The 24,838-nt window shown below is 31.4% G+C and overlaps 1 protein-coding gene across 2 annotated transcripts in view; it reads right to left on the reverse strand.

Annotated features, from left to right (window-relative positions):
- The window catches only part of LOC110993878 (zinc finger protein rotund), a 77,734-nt gene that overhangs the window by 38,280 nt on the left and 14,616 nt on the right, over window positions 1–24,838 (reverse strand). Inside the window, exons 1-3 of one of the 2 annotated variants that reach the window (XM_045630841.1) lie at window positions 21,909–21,983; window positions 17,654–17,768; window positions 16,993–17,135 (exon numbers count right to left, since the gene is read on the reverse strand). In XM_045630841.1, coding sequence (XP_045486797.1) covers window positions 16,993–17,135; window positions 17,654–17,768; window positions 21,909–21,932 — 282 coding nt within the window. In that variant the 5' untranslated portion in view covers window positions 21,933–21,983. Of the gene's footprint in view, window positions 1–16,992; window positions 17,136–17,653; window positions 17,769–21,908; window positions 21,984–24,838 lie in introns of those variants that run through there. The other variant, XM_045630840.1, reaches the window with a different exon arrangement.

Below are 24,838 nucleotides of genomic sequence, written 5' to 3' on the forward strand. Positions count from 1 at the left end.
TATAGTGACTTTAAAAAAAATACTTTACTCTTACTTGCCAATACGTGCAAACAGTAGGAAAAAAACACATAAGAACGAACGAACGAAAAGAACAAACAATAGAAAACCCATTAAAAATGTTAATTGTGTGATAGCGAGTTAAATATTTGTAACTTATGTTAAAAAACTTGTCAAAGGACATTGTATAGGCACAGTGACCCAGAAATTTATAAAAAGTACAAAATGTGTTAATAAAAACTATGTATTGTTTTACGAATTAGTAAAATTGCGTTTTTGAAATCATTTTAAGTACTTTGAATGTAGTCTGTATAAGCATACAATTTTAAAGGATTTTTTTAAATGGTCATATATCACAATATTGTGTCTCCACAATTGAAATTCAATAAATTTAAACAATACTTTTCTAAAATTAATAAACACAGACTTATTTCTTAGCATAAACTAACCTGGCTTCGCGCCATCCTACCCTTAATTCACACCACGGAATTTAATGCGGAATTCATTAATATCCTATTTATATAAGAAACTTACTTAAAACCCTAATTGAGATAGGCGATAATATTAAATTCCTTAGAAATATTACTTGTTTCTATTTCTTAAGTAATAACGTCAAATTATGCATTGAATATTGATGCAAATTTGAAAGAGTTCTTTAAATCTAATGGAGTGATTGTAAATAAATATTACTTTCTTAAACGAAGTCTTATCTATTAATAGTAATATATCTCATATATATTATAATTAATTGCATTTGTTGAAACGAAAATGGCTGTACGGATTTGCCTAATTATGATCTTGAAATATTTTTGGGAGTTCAGGGACGGGGGGAAAGGTAAAGAAAAATTCTAAAAACGACAATTAATTTTTCCAATAAAAAATGTTCTTAGTTGGGATGATTTTATTATATTTTATTTTTCGAAATAATAAAATGTCATTTGCATAATATTATGTCCGATCTCTTGGTCTATATTAAAATTGATGTATAAAGTTTTGACAGAAATGAGAAACTATATTGATAGATACAGATATTAAATTTTTTATATATTTCGTTGAAATTAGCTTAAAAACCGAAGTAAAAATAAATACAGATTTGCTTATCTTCATCAGTTTGCTTTGGAGAAAGTATTTGTATGATTTGACTTCTTCTTTCTTTCTTTATGTCCTATAACCCCTAAGTGGGGCAGAGGGCGTCCACAGCGAGCATGATTTGACTTACGATGGTCAAAAATAATCTCAAAGACATTTAGAATAGAACATTGTAATAAAGTATGTTTTTTCATATAAGTATATAACCTATACCAATAGAAATTGTTTAAAACCTGTCTACAATAAATAAGCACCAAACTTGCAAAGTGCTAATAACAAATGCGGAAAGCAGAAGCCGGAAAACCTCTAAGCCAACCAAAAGCTAAAAAAATACACCTTAAAATACACTTTACGCCGTTGAGTTAAGTTCCAAAATACTCTAAGCTTGTAATGCAACACTGCGTAATGAGAAATGTTTTTGTATAACTAAACATCGTAAGCGACATCAAGTGTTATTAGATCAAAATTTTCTTTAAATCAATAGTGATTGAGTTTAGAATACATTTTATAATGTCGTAAAATCTGTGATGTAACGTGTTCGTTTCAAGGTCAGAATAGACCGAAAATCAGGTTTTGTCTCCCTCCCCTCTAACGTCGGCTGCGCATGCGCAGCGTCACTTGTGTGCGTTGGTGTGGCAGGAACGTCTATTGTTTAAATATATTTTAAATGGAGATAAATTATTCTCTATTATATATTATTTATTCATACATTAACGAATAATTTTTATCATCATACATCAACAAAGATTACGTTCTTTAATATTTAGTATTTAAAACAATTAACATTTGTTATTGCTTCTAAAGCTATTGCAACACGATTTAGGTTTAACAGTGCCAAGTTATCTTGTCTCACCAAGAAGGGAAACTGCGGTGTGACTAAACCAGAGACAATGAAAGATGAGAAGTGACAGAAATGTTAATGTTGCTTTTGTTTAAACTACTTTACAATATCTAATTAAATATAAGAAAAGAAAAATAAATTAAAAATATTTTAACAAATTATACGAAAAAGCCAGAATCACAAGAATCATTATTCGTGTCGTGCAACATAGTAGAAGAATCGCGTCTTGACGCACACAGATCTATTTGGAATTCGTCAAAATATTCGAGCCGTCGCGGCCACATGGCTCATACATCATACTACCATGTGCGTGTGGGTGATGTTATGCGTGTCTGTGTGGAGGCTATTTATTCTTCAAGCGCGCTGATAGTTATCAATATTATGCCAATAAAATTTAATTCTATTATGTAATTCATTTTATGTGTAACGGATTTTCTATTATTTGAATTCAGACAAGTTCATGTTTTCTTGATAGACATTTTAAAACTGGCATTTTATATAAATATAATTTTAGATAACAGGTTATAAATCTAAAATACCCAAAGACAAGCTATTTTTTATAACCAAAGATATTCAATATCGTAATTAGGTTCATAATTATTGTACGTATTTGATTTATTTTAATGGTTATAATGAAGTAATCTGTGTAAATAAAAACGATAGGTATATAAAATAAAGTTAAAATTTTCTCCTCGTCCTCGGTCTCATTACAAATTTGATTTTGTACAGCTCTTAATACATACCTTCTATTTTGTATAAATTACACTCGAGAGAACATTGTTCAGTTAAGTTGCTTTTTAAAAACTTATTTAGATAAGGTCCACCGGTACCTAGCCGATACCGGAAATATTCTAAGTTAAAATTATGTATAGAAGAATTGAATAAGATTCCCATGGATTAATATTCGTCTATGTAGCGCCATCTATGATAAAACATTGGCATTAAAATATTAAATTCCGAAGCTCGCCAGCAGATGTCGTTTTACGTAGATCGTTTCAGGCATAGATCAATAATTAAGTTTAAATACTTACTGAACTCGCCTTTTTGAAGTTTTAACATACCTGTAAAAATAAATATAAGTTAATAAAAAATTTATGATTTTTTTTACATATTTTTCATAAAAATCAGTAATAGATTTTAATTTTTTTTTCTGAATTGCAAGGCAAAATATTTTTTTGTAACACAGTAAAAGATTTTATTACCATTTGATTCAGGTATATTATTTAAATGTATTTTATGTAAAAACTATTAAGTGCACTGTACTCGGATTATTTCACTTTAAAAATGACTAATATAACATCCTTAACTTTACTCCAATAAAGGCAACTCAATAATTTTTAAAATTCTTACGGGTATTTCATATATTCCCCGAAATGCTAATGCTCTCAGCTCTTTTTTCAAAGAAAACGTTAAATTTCTTAATATACTAATAATATATGCATAAGATATTTTGCATGTTCTTTGACACAATATGCTTTCCCAACTGAAGAGATCTTAGAAGTAAGATTTTACGCACCCGTTGCATGGCCAACTGTGAAATTGACATGAGTATGAAATATTTATTTAATATTTATCAAAACTTTAAGTAAAAATGCTTTGTGTACTTTATTGATTAATGACCTGCTTATGCATACCTAGATTTAATGCAAACTCGATATAATAACATCGATTAATTATACAGGGTGTACCCCGGAAACATAGGATTCCCACATATTAAAAGGGCCTAGATTTGCATACGTTGAATCATTAATTTTTTCCTCTCATTTTTTATCTCTATTCACCCCACAACCTGAATTGATCTAACACAATAAGACGCTATTAAAATAAAAGATTAAGTAGTATCACTAATTTGCATACTTCGAACCTGTGAGAAAGGAGTACCACAGGGGAAGACACTGGGACCACCACTTTTTAATGTATGCAAAAACGGGGAGACAATGCAAAAATTGTTTTTATGTTTATCAGTCACCCATAGAAGCGGTTTTTTCACTATTTGTCTTTTACTTTAACTTCGCACGGAGATTTGCATATCCAGTTCCGTCCACCCTTCCGCTTCGCGACTGTTTTGCATATTAAAATTTAAGACTGTCTTTTCGAGTATGTGTGTTTACTTTGAGCTTTATTTTAAGCAAAGCGGAATTTTTAATTTATTTCATAGAACATATGGGGTCAGGTTTTTTCTTTAGTGTATTGTGAGTGTCATTAGCGATGCTTTTGCAATCGTGTGAGACGTTTTTGGATGAATCTTTAGTGAATAATTGTCTTGAACAAGGAGTTGGTCCCCACAAACAATTCTTTTGTATATCTAATTGAATTCCGGTTTTGATGCTCGTCATCGTTGATTATTCTTTGTTTGATGAATATTTAGTCAGAGTTTTTTACCTGGTGCTTTATTTTTTATTACGGAACAAAACATCTGCTTGATCGTAATTAAAAAAAATCGTGAGAATCGGGGTGAGGATGTCCGTTTGCATTAATTATAAAATCTTTTATGAGATGATTGTTCTTCTTAACCGTCACATATAATGTTACACTTTTGTATTGATTTGAATTATAAAAATTAGACATTATTGTTTTCGGATATCGGATTTCTTAAAATTTTAAATACCTAGGATAGGATAGTTTTTATCAGCAGGGTGTATTTTACATTAAGCAAAGTGTATTTAATAATTACGTAGTAAATATTTTTTCATTAAAAGTTAACGACACTCAAGATAAGTTTTATGCGTAATAAAATATTAATTTATGATTTCATTAGGAAAACATTTAAAGGTGACAGGTGTCCGGACTTATACACTTTAATTAAGTGACATTCAATTCACAGGACAATAACGTTAGTATACTTCGTGTTATAACCGTTTTAACTATTAAGAGTTTAATGATAATTAATACTGGATATTGTCATAACCTGAAGGTGGTATGTTCATTAACCGATGAAACAATAATTGGTAAGCAGGAAGGTCTCGTTACAGCCGAAAATTTGGAAAGGATACAAATAAGATAAGCGCCTCATGCTCCTTTGGAGTATGCGACTTCAAAGTGTACTAATTCATAAATTAAGAAATTACTCAATGCAAAAACATCTACTATATGTATAATATATACTATATAATAAAAACTACTCCTACATCCTAGTTAGGAATTACTAAGGTGTTCTCTTTTTTATTTAGTGTCACCGAATCTTACTAATGTTCTTTTTTTAAATGATGAAAGTATATATTTTTTCAGTTATGTTTTTTTGAATTGAAAATAGTAGAAATCCTAAAGTATTTAAATAAAACTCCGTAAGTCATTTCCAGTAGCAAGAATATTTGAATCATAAATGAGATGCAGACAAAGCCATACCGGAAACAAATCTTGTTACTCAAATAAAACCACATTTTTTCATTGTGGTCAATACAAAAACTTCAATCATACTAATCGCTCCCCGATCGATATCTGAGCACGCGTCGATAGATCAATAACTTTATGAAACCCTTTCTATTGTGAAATATAATATTTTATAGAGCAATTGTAACACAATGTAATTGTACTAATATGTGTGTATTGATTGTGTTGTCAAGATATTTTTTTGTATAGTTGATATAAAATCTACTTGTCTGATTTAAAAACAAAACAATTTAATTGCTTTATCCCAGCTACAGAATACCTATTTTAAAATCACATTGTTTAAAAAAAATGTCTATCGCTAACTAATAAAGCACTTACTCGGAACACGAAAATCACAGACAATATTATTTTTTAATGTTTCGACGCAAAATTAATTTAATTACAACTATGTGACAAGATTTTTACTGTATGAATAAACTTATTTCTTTGCGATTACGAAAATATTAATATGTATATTCTTTATCAATTCATAATGAAAGTATGTGTGTGTTAAAGTGTGACTGTGTAGAAACAGTATAAAATAGATTTTGGTATTTAATTGAATATCTATTTTAAAATGTTGATGCTTAAAAATCTAAAAGATTTATTTTTATGGAATTCATGTTAGCCGTAAGGTGTTTAAAAAAATATTGTTATGTTAAGTTTGTATTCAATTTTAATACAGAATTACGCCTTTTGGAAAGCTAGTTATTAGTACTTCCAAGCTAGGCCCCTAATTTTTTCTGATAATATTGTTTAAAGTCAGGGTACTCGCTAGTTTTATAACACTGGCGCTTCACGCCTAAGGCAATTAAAAGCTAGGCTTCCCATGCAATAAATCTACAGCTGTTCCGCAAAATCGGATTATAATCTTTGGATTTCTTAACCCTTCGATAGATCTCAATAGATCGTTTTGTATCTTCACCTATTATAAGATTATTGAGTATTGATGTATTGTGGAGGGCGCGAAATGGTTTAAGTACCTCTTGTAACCCTTTCTTGTGTCGAAATGTTTGGACAATTGTTGTTTAGATCATATTCGCGGAGAAAACTTCAAATGAATAAGTAGGGAAGTGTAAAGTAAGTATTCCGCTAAAATCTAACTTAAAATAATAAATTAAAGGTATTAAATAATTTAACAATATAACTTGTAAAATTGGTTTTAGATATTATTTAATTATAATTTTTGTTACTATGAGTCATTAGCTATACATCATTTATGTTTAAGATTTTTGTTGACCTAAACTAATTTTAGTTCTAAATAAATAAAGGCTAAGCATATAAACTCTATATTATCTACATGGCTCTGTAGTCTGCAAACTTTTACGGGACTTACACTGGTTTAGGATTAGGTTAGTTTGAGTAATGTCATAGTGACGACAAGTTAATGATGATAGCTAAAACAATGTGGGTCACATTCTATAGATTTACTAAATCAAAATCTGCGTAAATAAATTCGTACTTTTCCACCACATTATTAATAAATAAATAAAATAATATAAAAATGTGTATATTCATTATAAGTAAATATGCATTACAATGTGTAAAACAAAATATAAATTAATCATAAATTGCTTAAAATAGAATTAAATAATTATAATTTTACTACATCTTATATTTTATCTCCTTTTGATTTATTAACTGTTTTCAACACGTATGAATGAGTAAGTGGGTGTGTGGGTGGATGATAGCAAATGACTCAGGTGCACGTGAGTGAGTGAGTGAATGAATGAAATGTGTAACACGCATTAGGTCTCAGAAGCATCTCTGCGTAAGGTGTGTTCATATGCCAGACCTTTAATCATATTTTTAGATAGTTTGCTTGCATATTGCGTTTATTGTCTGTATTAGAAATATAGGAAGCATCTGCCTCTATATCGTCATTCCCATACCACTAGATGTTAATCCATATTTCCATATTCCGTGCCAAGTTTTACCAATGACAAATTACTATTTTAGGTTCTCACAAACCATCTGCACATATAGGTAATGTTTTATTCAATAATTGACAAGCATTACAATTATTATGCAAAGTAATGCATTATGATTGTGCATGTTGACATAATACCATCAATCTGTTGTTTGATTTATCTTTAGGGATGTTGGGAGTCGATAACATTACATCGATATGAAGGCTTAGACTATACGATATGTCTAAACCCTTATTGAAATTTTTGTAAGAACTGTATATAATATATAACAATATATCCTTACGTGGCATAAGGCTCTAGATGGACAAACGACTTGGCTCACCAAGTCGTAGTCGTGGTGGAGGGAAAAGGCGGGAGGGAAAGCGAAGGGATCCAGCCATACTGGCAATTTAGAGGATGCCCATTGGCCTCTATGTTCAGCAGTGGAGGTCAACAGACTGAAAAGAACGAACGAATTGTGGCAATTACAAGTGTCCTTCTTCTGTATCTAGGAAAATTCAGATGCAACTCTGCGGAAGTCATAGTAGACATACTAAGGACTATCTTCATTTGTCAACTGCCAAGTATACATTTGTTTTGAAGTCTTGTGGGTTAAAATTACCTTCAAATTTTTATATCGAAATCTATCGACTGTTTATTTATCGTAATAGAACATCCCTGGGATCTGTATTATAATGATGGATTGGCCTTACAAAGACGGATTCGCACCGCAACGCCTATTAGCGAACAAAGGTATTGTCATTTAGATTCTGTGTTTAACCTGCACCCTTCGAGGGACGAGAATAGAATCTTAAGCTTTTAAAGACGTTGGCTCAGTGGTTAACGACGGGGATTACTCGGCTGATTATAACCTGCCCCTAAAAGTCTCCATCGAAATTTAAAGCTAATTATGAAAGGTTAAAAATGCGGGGTTATAAGAAAAATTGTATTACATTTGGAGATTATCTGTGTAAAATAAGTAACTTAAGATTTGTTTAGCCGAAACTTACCTCCCAATTAGTTGCAATGGTACATATATGTTTTGTATAACATTTATAGGAATCTGGACCTACTGTAGTAATAATGTTTTGAAAAAAATCTTCTATAGGAGAATTTATAAACAATATGCCAAAATAAAGTAAGTGTAAGTTTCTAAAAAGGCTTATGACGATTTTATAAATTTCCCAAGACCCAGTAGTAAATGTAGATGATTTCTTTATAATTGCAAATGTAACCTAATTAAAAAATTAAAATATAATTACAGTAGAAATTAGTAAAATTTGTAATTTAGCGTGAAACAATTTTGTAAAATTTTAAATAATTAAAAAAAGTGGAGGGCAAACGGGCAGGAGGCTCACCAGATATTAAGTGATACAGCCGCCCAAAGACACTCTCAATGCCAAAAGGCTCACAATTGCGTTCGGTTGCGGGCCTTTTAAAATCTGGTACGCTCTCTTCTTAAAGTACCCTGAATGGAATTGGTTCGAAATGCTTCAGTGAGCAGCTGGTTCCACATAGTGGTGGTGCCCGGCAAAAACTGCTTTACGTGGGTAACTGAAAATGCTTAGAACTGGCCGGTTAAAAAACATTGCTAATGAATTTTTTTTTAATTCAATTTTAGAACTCTTTGGTTATCTAATGTAAAACTCTTGTTACACGTGAAAATGATCGATAAACGGAAACCAATAAAAGTATTTGCAACTTACATTAAGCTGTTTTTCATTTTCTTAACTTTTCTTAACATTTTCAGTGTTACATAAGAAAATATTCCCCTCTTAAAGAATATTTCAAAAAATATATGTCACAATTTAAACACTGTAGCAAATTGTTTATATACAAGTCACAAATAACATTGTTTTGCAATCCGATCTTCAAATTTCTACGAAAATTACAAGGAAATAAACCCCTTAAAGTCTTCACGTGGTTAAATAAGAGACCGCAAAAGACCCAAGAGACTTAGTGGTTTGTAAGTAGGTCGAAGAAAATACACTGGGAAATCATATTATACAAGAGGGATTTGAAATAAGAACGAATTTTGATTCCCTTTTATTGTACTGTTCACAGAATACGCATTTAAAATAATGCGAATCTGGAGATCTGTTCCTGAATTGCTCAATTGAAGTCTTAGCCTAAGAAAACGATTGCAGCTGAGGTTTCAATTATTATTTTATATTTATTAGTACATACTAAGTAAAATTATAAATATAATTATAAAACAATTCAAAACAAATAACATAAAACATAACAATATATATAATAACTAACCTTAAAATTTAATTATTAAAGAATATTATTAAAAGATTATTATAAAACAAATATAGATGAATTAATTTAAAGTTACTTAACTTTAAATTAGATAGAATTATTATTTAGATATTTAATTTTATAATTATTATTAATAAATTTAAAGCAAGTCACTTTGTGCCAAAGATTTTAAATGCTTAAGTAAATTCTGTTTTAAATTATGCTATTATTATTCAGGTTATGGTTATATATATGTTACATCATCTAGCTAAAAGGTGGCGCTAGCAACATTTTAGACAAAGTACTATAGCACTGTTATAACAATCACAACAATTTAAATTCAAAATACTTGAAATCCCGCTTATTATTAATTAGTTCAATTAAAAATAATCAATTATAATTTAGTTTTTGGTTAGTTCGTTGATAATTTGTACAATAATTAAATTTGTTTAATTTAATATAAAAACCTTTTTATCCCAGAACATCGAACTAATAAGTGCATCGCCGAGAGTCGAACCTAGTTCTAACTTATAACTGCGTAGCCAGTCAGGCTAGTAGATAGTAACGCATATACATTTACGTGTTTTATTTTATTTTTAAATACTAATTAAATGTTAAGTGTCTCATTGTTTATCAGTGCATCTAGATAGACTGTAACGGTCTTGAATACAGATTAAATGAATATTTTCAATTGCATGCGCTGTCTAACGCTTGCTTGGTTTCTGCAGCCAGGGAACAAGCGATTTATTTATTAAAAACTAAATCCACAAAAATATGTTAATTAAACATCAGAGAAGTAAATTATAAAGATGACACATTCGAAACATTTGTACGTGTAAAGTATGATAAAGAAGAAAATGTATTTCTAAATAATCCGAATTTTCTCAAAGTCACAATTGTATCGGGTTTAAAATTTAATTTTTCTATAAAGATAAATAGAGATGGATAAGTAATGTACGTAAGTCATGGGCAACTACGTACCACGTGGTTAAATCACATATATATTTTGCATTAGTGAAATGAAGTGGTTGAAGTCGAAAGTGCAAGACTGTTACAAGTAAGAAATTCGATCAGAAATCGTACCAACGTTATCAATCTGTAATTTGTACTACGTATTACACGGATAAGGTCCTGTCAAACCATAAAATTATTTTAATAATAAGTTAAGATTAAGAATCTGAATAAACCCTTCGCGATTATCTTTAATTTGCACGCCCCGTTACATCATGACATTACATTGTTTATGGAAATATATATTAGGTATAATCTGGACATCACACTGCACAACTTATGAGCAATGTGTATTAAACTCGCTATTTTAATGCCCCCATTAAGTACTTTCCGTGTCAAGTCTTAATTGCGAATGTGCGTGCATCTCCCACCTGCCAACACATCGACTTTTATATTTTTAATTATTATTTTCGTATTCGATTATGAATAAAATGTGCAATGTAGGGCTCATATTTTTAAGTTTATTAAGCATTATCGAATAAAAGATAATGAAATATTGTTAATTTATATTGCGAATCGTTTAGTTCTCGAATGCGTATAGCTTTGGTTTAAACGGTGTTTCAGTCTAAAATGTCCCTTCATTTATTGTTCTTCGAATAAAAGTACATTTTTTTACATTCCAGGTGTAAGCTAGACAGGTGACATCGGATGCCGCTAATGTAGACCTGTAATTCTAGGAAGTTATCGGTCTTGGCGATTAAAAAGAGTGGCGGAGAGTTTATTGCCAGTTCTTCTCTTCCGTTCTACGCCCTTGCTTTGAGAACTGCAGTAAATGTAAAATAAGAAATTTAATGTATATTTCTTTTTTTGACGTTCATAAGTGTACATCATGTTACCTACATGAATAAATGATTTTGAATTTGTAAGTTCGTACGCTCTTGTTTGACTGTTCGGGAATATCTGAATTGTTAGTTTAATAAAATGGCGGTGCGTGATAGGAAGTAGCTTAAAAAACGCCTTGTTATCTCACATTAATTCATAATATCACACGAAAACAGGTTATAAGAGCACTACTTATATGTCAAATCAGTTAACGCGGTTCTTGTCCATGCTAGTTGGAGAATTCATAACAAATGTAGCTAGCTTAATTAACCATTCAAATAGCCTAGTCTCTTTCTACTAAACAGCGCCGATCAACTAGCAGTCTGAATGACATTCAGCCATTTGATCAAACAGCTTAGTAAATAACTTGAATCGATGACGTTACATTACTTGCACATCCTATTTATTTCATATAAGTTGCTCTGATAATTTACTCGAAACTGTCAATAAAGTATCGGCAACCAACCAGCTTGATGATGTGTTCCAAAGTTTAATGAAACATACTGTGGAAGACACTAAGACTAAGAACTAAGACTAAGCATAAAAACACTAATAAGTTACATTAAATATATTTAACTATGAATTTATTATTCAGCTTTCTTAAGTCTGTCACATGATCGTACGATCGGCCTAAGCCAGCCAGTGTAAGTGTAACAAACGCTATCTACGGCTGAATTTAAATCAGGCCGCTAGTTAAACGGCGCTATTTAATAACGAGCCTAGGCTGTTCATTAAACGGCTAATTAAACTAGTTGGCAGCGACATAAACATACGTTTTCTAATACATGGGCTGAATGGTGGTTATAAGGTACATAAATAAAGAATAACGTATTAAACTACTCAGGCCTAATCAAGGTCGCTTGCAACCTTTTAAAATAAAACCAATTACAATTAAGAAATCACAGCTAGCAATATTGTCAGACATTGGTGACCCTAAATCGAGGATAAGTAACCGGATATCACTAGGTATTTGTCTTGTCTCATACTGTCCGGACAAATCTAAAATAGCAATCAACACCCTAAGATCATCGCCTAAAGCACTTCAATCTACTAAGAAAAAAATCCTTATTTCCACCCTGTAAGGTTCTTGTTAAGCAAGATTGGAGGTTAATAAAAAGAAACCCTTATTCAAAGACGATAAAGTGTATTATTGATTGTAAACGTTAAGTGTGACTAGGGGTGATTGCTGTCAATTTGTTAAGAAATAAAATACGCATCATATGTTCGTTTCCGAAACATATGATATTTTATAGTGGTCATTTGCCATTCTGGAATGGATGTTTTTAGAAATTGTACATTTACTTTTATCAAAAAGTGTTTTTTATTGATAAAGAATGCTACATAATATTAACATTCAGTTAATGTTTCCAGTTTATAGAGCTTTTTATTTTATTTTCTTAAATTACAAGCGTAAGATAAATAATATTTACTAATCGTCGGCATGACTACGTGACTTCCCGATACAGATAAATGTTTCTTTGGGCACGGACAGTTTTCTATTTAAAAAACTAAGGACGTTAGATCCTATTAGCTCTGAGCCCCATATTGCTGTTTCGTCTTCATTTGTTTTTAAGCAAGAAGATAAACAGACCATGGATTTATGGGTATTAGGCATGAAGATACCTACGTATTAAATGTGCATATAGATGGAAACGTCAATTGTTGCACAGCCGTGATTTGAACGCACGACCTCATATTTGAGAGGTAGACGCTCAAGGCGCTTATATATATATATATATATATATATCGCCATGTCATGCCACGTCAAAAAAGAAATATATATGAAATGCTTCTACATTTACTGCCAGTTCTCAAATCAAGGGCGTAGAACGGAAGAGAAGAACAGGCAATAAACTCTCCACCACTCCTTTTAGTCGCCAAGATTTTTTTAAATTACCATTTACCATACGTATTTGAAACATTATGCCCTGTTATAAGTGTCACGAGCAAGAGTCAGACAAATTCGTAATAATATTTGGTCCAATAAAACTGTCTCATATCGGCGTCCATCAATCGACTCCTCAAAGGGCATCAACACAAGCGCCGAAGACGAAATGAGGAAGAATTTTGGGCGACGGGACATGATAATTAAAAAACAGTTAGTTCTTAGGGCTACATTTTTGGCGACCGTCGGCCATTTCTAAAGCAGACCAGGCGTTGCAAACAATTTAGAATTAGTTTTTATATGAAATTATTTAAGTTTTCCTGACTTTTATAATTACTGTAACGAATTTTATTTTAATCTGATTGTTTTTATTAAGGCTAGTTAAATAATTTGTGTATTAGCAACTTTTATAAAATTTTAAATAAAATGATAGGTTATACAAAGCACATATTATTTAAGCATAATTTAGTATGTATAGTCCTTGATGATCCAGGAACACAACAAAATGTTAGTGAAACTCAGCAAATAGAAATGAAGCATTAAAAATATCCTTAACTCATGCTTCTCTAGTACATATGAAAACATATGAAAAATTAATACTTTTCGATTCAACGAATTACATAAGTTAATGGACCTTTTTTATCGTCCGATTGGACATAAGTCAGTACAATATTATTGTTTCATTTAGAAAATATTATTTATGTATTTTCCTAATTAATTTCTAATGCTGGTTTTATTTAGTTTCTGACGACAATATTGTCATTAATAGAAGATACTATGTAAGCAATAATTCTAGTTATTTTCTTTATGTCTTTTTTTATAGAACAGGAGGCAAACGGGCAGGAGGCTCACCTGATGTTAAGCGATACCGCCGCCCATGGACACTCTCAATGCCAGAGACTCGCGAGTGCGTTGCTGAGAATTGGTACGCTCTATTCTTGAAGAGCCCTAAGTAGATTGGTCGTAATGAATACAGTATCTTATTCGTGGATAGTCGTACTTCCAAAAGTTGCTAACCCCTGATTCGGCAGTGCCAAAGCGGGAGCCCGTCTCTGGAATGCGAAAATTTACACAAACGCAATAAGTATTAGCCGATGCGACTTTTTGTCGGCCGACCGACTTTCGTTTCGGTATTCGACATTTTTGCGATGACATTCCAGTGCTACCGTTTTGATTAAGCGTGATTGTTTTTTTAACTCTAGAAGGTCATTTTATGGCATAACTAGCTGATGCGCGTGTGGTTTTATTTATTTAATTTTGAGTGTTACAATGAAAATCTAGAATCTTCAGACGTAAGATGCAGCAGCCTGTTGTACCGTCACCAATAACAATTGAAATATATTCAATATTTGAATTGCATATTCGCATTTCTTAATCTAGTTTAATGTGGTTTATTTTTATTGTATTTTTCATTCATACACATGCATGTTTTTTTATGTCGTATCTGTTATCTGTCCTCTGTTAGTGTCTGTATATCTTTCTGCAATCATAATATTTTACGTATAAATAAATAAACATATGACTTGAAAATTGCACTAAATCTGAATTATTCATTATTTTTAATATGAAACATAATGTCCTCATACTAAACCTAAACTTTGGAAAAACAAAGCACATATACTGACGATATAGATATATAGGTAATTTTTTTATTATCAAAATCGATGACAGCCAATCAGGAAACAAATGCACTGATGCTTAACTAACTGTCAACATAAACGTAGACATGATATCGTGTAATTAATAAACATAATTGAGGAATACTGGTTTGTGTGAAAATCGTTGAAAATTGTAGATAACATTATGCCATTCTTATTCTATGCAATCGAAGTTTCTTGCCCGTACTACGGTATATTTGCGTTTAAAACATAATGTTTAAATAAACTTTATTTATATACTGTTAGTATAAATATACCATGTAGATTATTGAGATTTTACTAACGAGATTTAGATTTTTTATTTATATTGAAAGTACGGGTTTATAAAGAATGTTTGAAATTCTCTAAAATCTCTATTTAATTAATAAGATCAACTTAGGTTTTGAAAATGTGGCGATGAGCAAAAACGTAATAGAGAATTAATAATTGCGAATGTGCAGGATTAAGTACAGACAGAATAACCTAATATAAGTCTTTATATCGTAATTTTCTAAAGCCATTATTATTTGTTTATTGAGCGAATTCTCATTAGCGAAATTTATTCTTTATTTTAAATTTGGAATTGAATTGGCTATTAACTAAGTTTTCTGCCCTATTTTAAAAATAATGAATCGATAAAGAGCCGCTGCAAAATGATTAAAAAAATTCACTATTATCATCGAAAAATAAATGCCTAACGTTTCTTTCCATCCATGCGTATTCCATATTTGAATAAAGAATGCTTATTTCTGTTTAGTCCATTAAATAAAATATATACAATTTAAAATAATTTAATTTCCCCCGGTGAAAGATACAATCAATATAAAAAGTTGACGTATATCAGATAATATCGTATTGTTTCATTCGCGAAATGTAATTAAATAAAATTAAAAAATTATATTCAATCGTTTCTGCGAACCGTACAGTTGACGAATTGAATTTTGATGAGTGACAGCCGGCCGGCTCATTATCATTTTGCCATCGCCGCCATCTTGCGTTAAAGCATTTACGATTGTTTATAATTTATTTGTTGATACTTGTATTTAGTACTTTTAGCGGCATTTTTTTAAAATATATATATATTATTCCAATAGTAGCAGCGTCGGCGAAGTGGTATCAGCGTGCAAGTCTCATCTCTGAGGTCGTAGCTTCGATCCTCGGCTTTGAACGAATGGATTTTCTTTGTGTGCATTTAACATTCGCTCGACTGGTGAAGGAAAACATTGAGTGTAAGCTGGCATTCCTTAGACCCAGCACTGATTGTTATTATTATTCCAATATAGTGAGTTTAATTTATGTAGTACAATTAATGATAGCCTGAAGATAAGGAAGAATATTTGCATAGTCTTGTTCCGTTCATAGAAAAATAATACGGTGTCAAAGCATAGAACCTAATGAGTCTACAAAAAGCTAGCTTTACCGGGGAGCTTTTTAAGATTTGCATAGTTAATTTAATAATTACGATGGTATGACTTTTGAAGTTATAATTATTTTGGCGCGGTGGAGAAACATGATAAGAGTATATTTTTACGATGCGCGCACACCAAAACCTTAATTCGACATCGTAATGTTAGGTCTAGGTGGCATGGAAATCGAACTATGTTCAAGTTGTATATTCTAGTATTTTTATATTTAGGACGTGTTTCGTAACAATTAAACAGTGTGAATAAATAAATATTATTTTGGTGTTTTTAAATCAATTTCATTTACGACGGTGATAGTATTTACTAATAATTTATTTATTTAAACTTTTTGTTTAATTTTAATATTTATCGTTAATCACTACTGCATTTTAGTTATTTTTTTTCCATACGCCAAAGAAGTGTTATTTCTTACGCATGTACATAAATAAGTACACACTCTTTTTGATTTGAATGAAGAATAGCTTTTTTTAAATATACTAATTCTGGGTTAAATTATATTTAGTTCGAAGTAAATCCATACAACGCCATCTTGTTTAATGCTTGGACATTAGGAGATAAGTAACATTCACCTGAACAAGCGTATATTTTTTTGAGATTAGCCCTGACTTTGGCAAATTAACGCAACTGGTTTGACAAATATGCTAAAATTTTTTTCCCTAACATTTGCGTATTGTGTTGTCACGCTTATATTGGCATGCATATTATTATAACATAGTCTCAATAAACCTGAAAAACTCTCTCAATCTTAGCTTTTATCACACACCTGAGGACACATTTTGCAGTGATACTTCCGCGCATGTGCATGTAAGGGCTGTAACTTTGTAGGCCCTTTTCCTAGGGGTTGTGGGACTACAAGAAGACCGCTCCCAGTATTCGTGCCCCCCACAGGAGAAGACGAAGATGACCCTGAAATTTAAGGTATATGTGTTTAATTTTATATCCATTATCATACTATATTAATATATTTAAAGTGCTTACACGTTTTGTTTATAAAATAAAGTAAAAAATAACGGATCCGTGCCCTTTATTTATTTATATACAAATTGGTTTACTAAATTAAAAGTCATACATTGCAACGGTTGGCCTTATCGCTAATTAGCGATATCTTCCAGCAAACTTTAGTTCTAAGGATAAGTTATTTACTGTGCAGTAGCTAGCCGCTGAGAATCGCACGCAATATTTTTGTATATTAACAACAAAGCCACTGTCTACCACAGGTCTGCCACAGGGACCATTCTTATTCATCCATTTAATTTTCTATTTCTCCATTTTAAATAATTATTTTCGATATCATTAGGTAGGTTAAGAGTATTTATTTTAAATTCCGGTAAAGTAATTTCTTATTTTTAATTTGGTCAGTATGTAAATAGGGTGACAAACGGTCGCGTCTATTACGTATTATGAAATAATAAGTTCAATGTTACCTGATCGTCCAGGCCCCAACCCAGTTCCGTACAGCATTTGGCTCATAGACTGGTGATGTCCCAATCTGTCATCAGTCTTCTGGTGTACCGTTCCGTCACCTGTCGTCATTTTGGCCTGGAATAGAACGAAAATAAGGTTACTTGGGAAACATTTTTTAAAATGATTATTATATATCATAGAATTATATAAATAAATATTGTAAAAAAAAAACATATATTTCGAGATCATAGAACCCGGAAGTGTCGAAACAAGTCGTTCCTTAAATTATTATTGAAACGCATTTCAATACTTGATATTAAAATTACTTCAATTCAGTCAGGTCAGTCAAATATGGCAATAATCAAGACCTATCTGTCATTAACGTTAATAATCCAGCTGATTTGGTTGTTTTGCACTAGTGGGTTTTAAATAGGACTAGGCATTACTTATTGTAGCAGCCGAAAATACATATTAGAAAAAATCATGTGGGCTGTACTGTTCCGTGCGAGTATTCCATTATATCAAAATCAGTGGTTTATTATATGTTATGTTCCGAACTAACCAAGTACACAGTCACACAGTAAAGCACTTGTGCTGCTGTTACATTAGAACATCAGTCAACGGCCAAAGTAAACGTCGAAGTTTTGGAACAATATGTCAAAATTATCTTTGTCTCCCTCTTATTGAAACGACGTATTAGTACAAGTAAATATCTTTCCTGTTAACTGTATTATTTTTCACCACAAAACAATTGTTTTAACGTGCTAATTATATGTGAATATGAAAAACATACGTGAGTAACACTGAAAATGATTAGGATCGGCTAGTTCGAAACATTGCTAGTGAAAACTTTTTTTAAACCTCAATTTTAGATCTCTTTGGTAACCTAATGTAATATATTGCATTCATTTGTTTTTGTGAAATGGCGGCAAATCTAAAACTCTTGTTACAAGTGAAACTGAACATAACGCGAGAAAATTTTCGGTCAAAGATTAAGTATGACGTTCGTTATGGGCTTAGTCAACAACAAAGCTATAATAAGCTGCCATTAGCATTTCTTAATGAAACCCCATATCTATTTACAATTGGTTTAACGAGTTTAAGCATGAACGTAGCAATCTCAATGACGATTCGCGTGAGGGACGTTCTTTAACAGCGGCTACTAAAGATAACATAAGTGTTGCGCGCCGCATGATAGACTGGTGTCCCCAAATGCTAGATAAGTTCAACGGCGGGGGCTCAAATGCTGTATTTGACATTGTCACCAGTGATGAAAGCTGGATATATTGCAACGAACCCGAAACCAAAAGACAATTGAGATATTCCAGGTCTGGACTATATGGTCTATGGGAGGTCTGAGGTATGAGGTCTAACCTGGGATTATATTCTTTTCCAACTGCAGCGCCGAGTTGACTGTTTTAACATCAATATATGGGTATCTGATTTTTAGAGAAACCAAAGTCTTAGAAGATCTATCATATTTTTACTATATTTGGTGTTGAATCGTATGGCGTCAAATCAGTTTACGTTCTAATATGTGCCAACTGTGCTTACCATGCTACCATTTCCTATTACCTGTAAATAGATAATTGTATTGAGATAGCTCTCAATGAAATATATAATTTTTAAAGATATTAATTCGTTTAAGAACTCCTAACATGTCCATGTCCATGTTTGTTTAATTGTACTTACCATGAAATACATACATCAATATTATCATAACACCTACCTACAAAACGAACTAAATATACCAGTTAGATAAAAAAAAACAGACAATTGAGTAAAAAATTTTTACTATTTCATTTGTGCTTAGTTGAAGCGCCACAAATTTTCAATTGGCCGATTTTATTAACATCCATTATTACCTGTGTAATACTGTATTAGTAAAATTCTTTATATGAATTTAAATTAAAAAAAATGGTTACACGAAAGCTAAACAAACTTAACCCTTCGGAGTCAAAGAGCGATGTTCAATAACGATCAGTTACAAAGTTAAATGAAACCCCTTTATCCCAAAACTAATATTTTACATAAGAACAATTGTAATTTAGTGTGACCACGTCGCGACAAACCGTGCGTTATTAATGCATCTCGGACGTCCGTTAAGTTATTAGATGGTCACCCTAACACTGTTTTGATTTATCGGGGCCCTGCCTGAAATTGGTCAAATGGTGGTGAAGAGCTTTTTTGTCCTTATTGACCTCTTGAGTTATCTCAAGTTGATACAACAAAACACTGATATGGTTTTTGAATTTTGTACTTGTTTAATTTGGTCATATTTAATCATTAATGATAAAAGTTTGAATCAATAATTATAAAGATTTTAATCAATGATGATAAAGATTTTATTCTATTATTATATAACGCCTTGCTTTGATAATTAATTAATTATTCTTAATTATCTTTGAATTTAAATGCACATATTAATACAATTGTAATTGTTAAAACACATATAACTTTCAATATTCAACGATGAATTATATGCTGGTCGTACTAACTGTAGATACGGACACTAGGTACAGTCAACATTAGTAAATCATGTAAACAAACCACAATACCGGTGGAACTACAAATTAATTTATCAAAGATAACGCCCAAAACGGTCCCAGAATTTAATTTAACTGATCGAGCCTTTAGTTTGCGGGAAATGGGTTGAAACTGACCATTTTCTTGAAACGCATTTATCATACATTACGTATAACTTAAATTGTAATGGACGTATTATGTTAAACAGAATTTTAGTAGAAACTTTCCTCTTTAAATAACTACCACTTGGTGTAACAATCAATGCGATAAAGAAGTATTTATCTAATTAAAGCTTATAGTTCATACATAAGGATTCCAATGTTCTTTTAGTTTCATACACAACGGCTAGGTCAATTACGATTATATTTAGTAAAGACACAAGTTAAAGCCTCTATTTCACCCAATTTTTTTAGAGTGAATTTAGTTGAATTAAACATGGATTTCCAGTTGGAAAGACGTCATGGCGCGAACTCCACGTAGCCGAAAGAAAAGCAGCAGCACAGGTCGTCGAAGATGGTGTTCTCTTTTATCGGATTTTGGATATTTCGTATATGTATAAGTAATTATCAATAACAGTGTTAAAGTATAAAGTTTTTGGTAAGTAGTCTAAAATATATATAAAAAGGGAAATGTTATTTTATCAAATAAGTGAATTTTCTTTCTGCTCCTAACATTGTACATCCAATATACGAAAACTTTAAATAGATTGAAGTCGTAAAAGAAAAATATCGTGTCAACGTCCGTGGAATCTTTTAAAAAGCGCCATCTATCGTTCTTAATAGCAAATTTTGACATAAACTGCGCACGTAACCAACTTGTTTTTCTGACCCACTTTTGCATTTTAGGGTTAAAGGAACCTGGTTTATGTGTGAATAAAATACATTTAGTGTCGTACCATCTTCTAAGTTCTTTGACATTAGTCGTTTAAATTCTTTAATTATTATCCCTTTTAAGCGTAAACTATATTCGTTAAAATTTGTTTGTTATTTTTATTCTAGCTCAAACAAAACGAGCATAGCTTAACACCTACTGTTAAAAAGTGTCGGAATATACACTTCAAACTAATAGCTTAACATCTATCAATTATTGACAATCCTTAAGAAGGTTTGGATTGTCACGGTTTCTGTAACGATGAATGAAATATAACGATCGATGATTTTGGATGTTCAACAGCCAGTAAAGATGTTTTAAGTCTAATGATGATAAGATTAAAACAAAGACAAATCAACACATCTAACAGGCTTTTGTATTGATTGTCTTTGATTGGTGTATGCTTTAATTGATCGCATCACATTAATTAATATAATAATAAACGTTGGATATTATTAAAATATTTCTATGATACGACCGAAGCTCAAGTTTGGGAGTGTCTTATAATGTATGAATCTCACCCCGGGGGTCCAATTGTTTGACAAAGAGTCTCATTTGCAATCTGTCGCTCTCAGGAGCCGCCCTACACGACTCACACTTCATTTTCTATGCATTTTATGCTTCTCATTTTGAAGGTATCTTTGAGTATACACATACTAAATAATACGTCATATTTACGATAGCCATGATGGTGAAAGGAAGCCACAGCCACATTCCAACATATCACATACATGTCTACATCAACATATATAAAAAAACTAAATACTAGAAAATAAATCTAATACCCGATACTTTAAGCCCGAGTAAAATTCATGCTAACGTAAAAAAAAAATCTACTGTGCTTTTGTTTCTACCGTTTCTACCGTTTCTTCAGCTCACCTCATAGCCTTGCTTGATGGTCATAGCACCCCGTGGTCGTGACCACGCGGCGTAATCCAAACCATCTTTCTGTTGGCAGTGCTGTTGGACAAATAATCCATTTACAGAGGAACAGACAAATGTTCTACCAAATATTTTTAAATTAATTTTCATATGGCAACGCTTATATGCATATAAAAAGAGATCAGCCAATTGCAGCGTTTTAACTAAAGTCAAGTTTTCACCACAGATTATTTATTATAGAGAACGGGACGAAAAAGTTTAATCAAAATAATCAATATGCAGTGTTTGTGAATAAGGATGATGGTATTTTAATATTGGCTTGAATGAAGTTAATATGTAGTTAACAATTGACAAATGATGCGCCAAATGTACTTTTATAATACTGTTATTGGTAGATTTAATGCATTTCCAAAGGCTCTCTAAAACTCTCCATATAGCGGGTCTTTATTACTCAGAGGTCCCGAGATCGCTTCCCGAAAAAACCAAAATTCTATTTGGAAGACTTTTGTAACTTATCTCTTAATAACTTATATACAAACAATTGTTTTAATATTATTAATAATGTATGTGTCCGAGTTTTTATAATTCTCAATATTATATTTACATTTTTATATAAAAGAAACTAGATCCACTGAGAAATATTAAAAAGCTAAGGAAAATAAGCTCGCGAAGATTTTCTTATGCTCCAGTTAAATATTTGAATGAATATGCATTTTTAATATTCTCATACATTAGAATATTAAATTATAAAAAATAACTTGGCCGAGAGAAATAAATTAACATTAAAAAATATATGTTTCATCTCTCATTACATTAAAGTTTAAGATGAAGACGAAGACACGCTTATTAGGAAAAAATAGCTATTCCAAATGCTTCTGAAATAATGATTGTTTTACTATCAAATCGGGAAATATAATTGAAAGTTTGATATAGAATGGAATTTTCTTTTGTAAAGAATTATGACTGACTGAATTACAAAATAAAAGAACCTGTTATTGAAAAAGAGGGGCACCCATCAAAATCAATCACCAATTGAATTGCCCGTCTCTCTATATTAATCGTACAAACCCGTGTAGTAAGTAAGAATTCTCCCAATTTATTTAAAACAAACACAGCCAAACGATAAGAAGTGGTTGGCAATAAATACAAGAAGGGGTTTTTCTTTTTTAATAAAGATTTAGGCTGAAAAGGAGTATTAGTTTGTTAGTGTTAGTGCACGTCAGTCTCATGTGCTAAACAGTTGTAAGTGATTAGAACACAAGAACTGTGTCTCTTCTTTAATTGAGACCGAAACTAGTGTTATTCGGCACTTACTTATGTATAAAGAAATTAGGCTAACTAATTGGTAATAAGTTAGGCTAAATCGGAATGTTCCATGATGTTTCAGAAAAGACTCATATATTTAAAAAAAAAGGTACAAATGTAAAAATCTAATAACTAGTCACTTCTTGCCATAATCACAGCTTGAATTGGGCAATGATCATGTTTTAGTTTCTTTTATCAAATGTATTCAATTATCGCAATAATATTTATTGAACAATTGTTATCTATTTGAAATTTGAAAACACAATTTAACTCGCTTTAAAGGCTTAGTGCGTCTGGCGAAGGATAGAGAAAGAACAATAATTTCATATTATTGAGGATCTAATGCCTTCTGCGTTATATCATACAGAATATAGAGAAAAACGATTTTTATATCCATGACCCGGCTAACATATAAAATGTTGGTCCTAAACTCGGCCCTCCCTATCTAAGATATAGGGTTAGAAAGAGATCACATTGACGTTCGTGTGTGTAGGTGTACAGGTCGCGGAAAATGTGTAGAGTCGACTGTAATGTTTTTTTCTAACATTAATATTATTATGTATTAAGACTGTATATGATTGAATTAAATTATTACTAACACTTATGAAAGATAATTATGTTATGAGTGGATTGCTCTAAACAACTCAAACTAATATATATAATATAAGGATATAATAATAAAAATAGTACCCACAAGGAACATGGAACGCTGAAATTTATTTATCAAACAATCATTTGAAAAATCTATATTTTCCAAGCAAGCGACTTAGCAGTATTGCAATCATTTTATTATTAAAAAGAATATAAAGAACAAGACGTCTCCACAACTTTTGTGTTCTCAAGAAAAACCCACGACGCTAGAATTTTTCTTAAAGTCCCATGTGTGCAACATATGTATGTGTGCCGTGTACATGTGTGGGGATAGTAAAATATTATTCTGTGGAGTCTAGAAATAACATTGTATGGATAATCAATAACGGAACATTTTTATGAGCGAACCTGAGTTTTGGGGCAGGTTGTGGCTTCGAAGTTTAAATTGGTACAATTCTTCACGAAAATGATACGAACATTCTCGAACGAATCGCATAGTTTAATCACACTTGCACTTAAATTAACTCGAACGAATGTAAGTGTGGGTGTTTTACGTAAACAGCTGAACTTATTTTGACGAATGTTTTTATATTTACACTGATATTCTTTTTGTAATCGATCTCAATGCATCCACATAACCGTTACAATTCGAGGATGTGACTATAACACATCAGTCACCGTCAGACACAGAGCCGCCCTAACCAATCATTAATATTTGTGGGGTGAATAGACTTAAGTTTAAGACTTAAAAGAATCTTCGCTTTTTGTACTATCGCAAATTTCTCAAAATCCTGTTAATTTGTCTGTATAAAAATTCATGAAAAAAAAGGGTTTTTTTGTTTAAATCGGGAAACATTAGTATAGTAATCATGTAAACGTTGGATCTAGTTAGCTTTTTGTAATAGCTTAAAAGATGGTGGACAGTTTCTTAATTTGTTAAATGAGTACCGAGAGTTTTTTACGCCGGCTTTTTCTCTCGGCCTACACCGTCTGTCTTCTTTGCGGATGAATAGGAATGCTTACAGGTTCGA

The sequence above is a fragment of the Pieris rapae genome, chromosome 13, assembly GCF_905147795.1.
Source record: "Pieris rapae chromosome 13, ilPieRapa1.1, whole genome shotgun sequence".
NCBI classification, from domain to species: domain Eukaryota; kingdom Metazoa; phylum Arthropoda; class Insecta; order Lepidoptera; family Pieridae; genus Pieris; species Pieris rapae.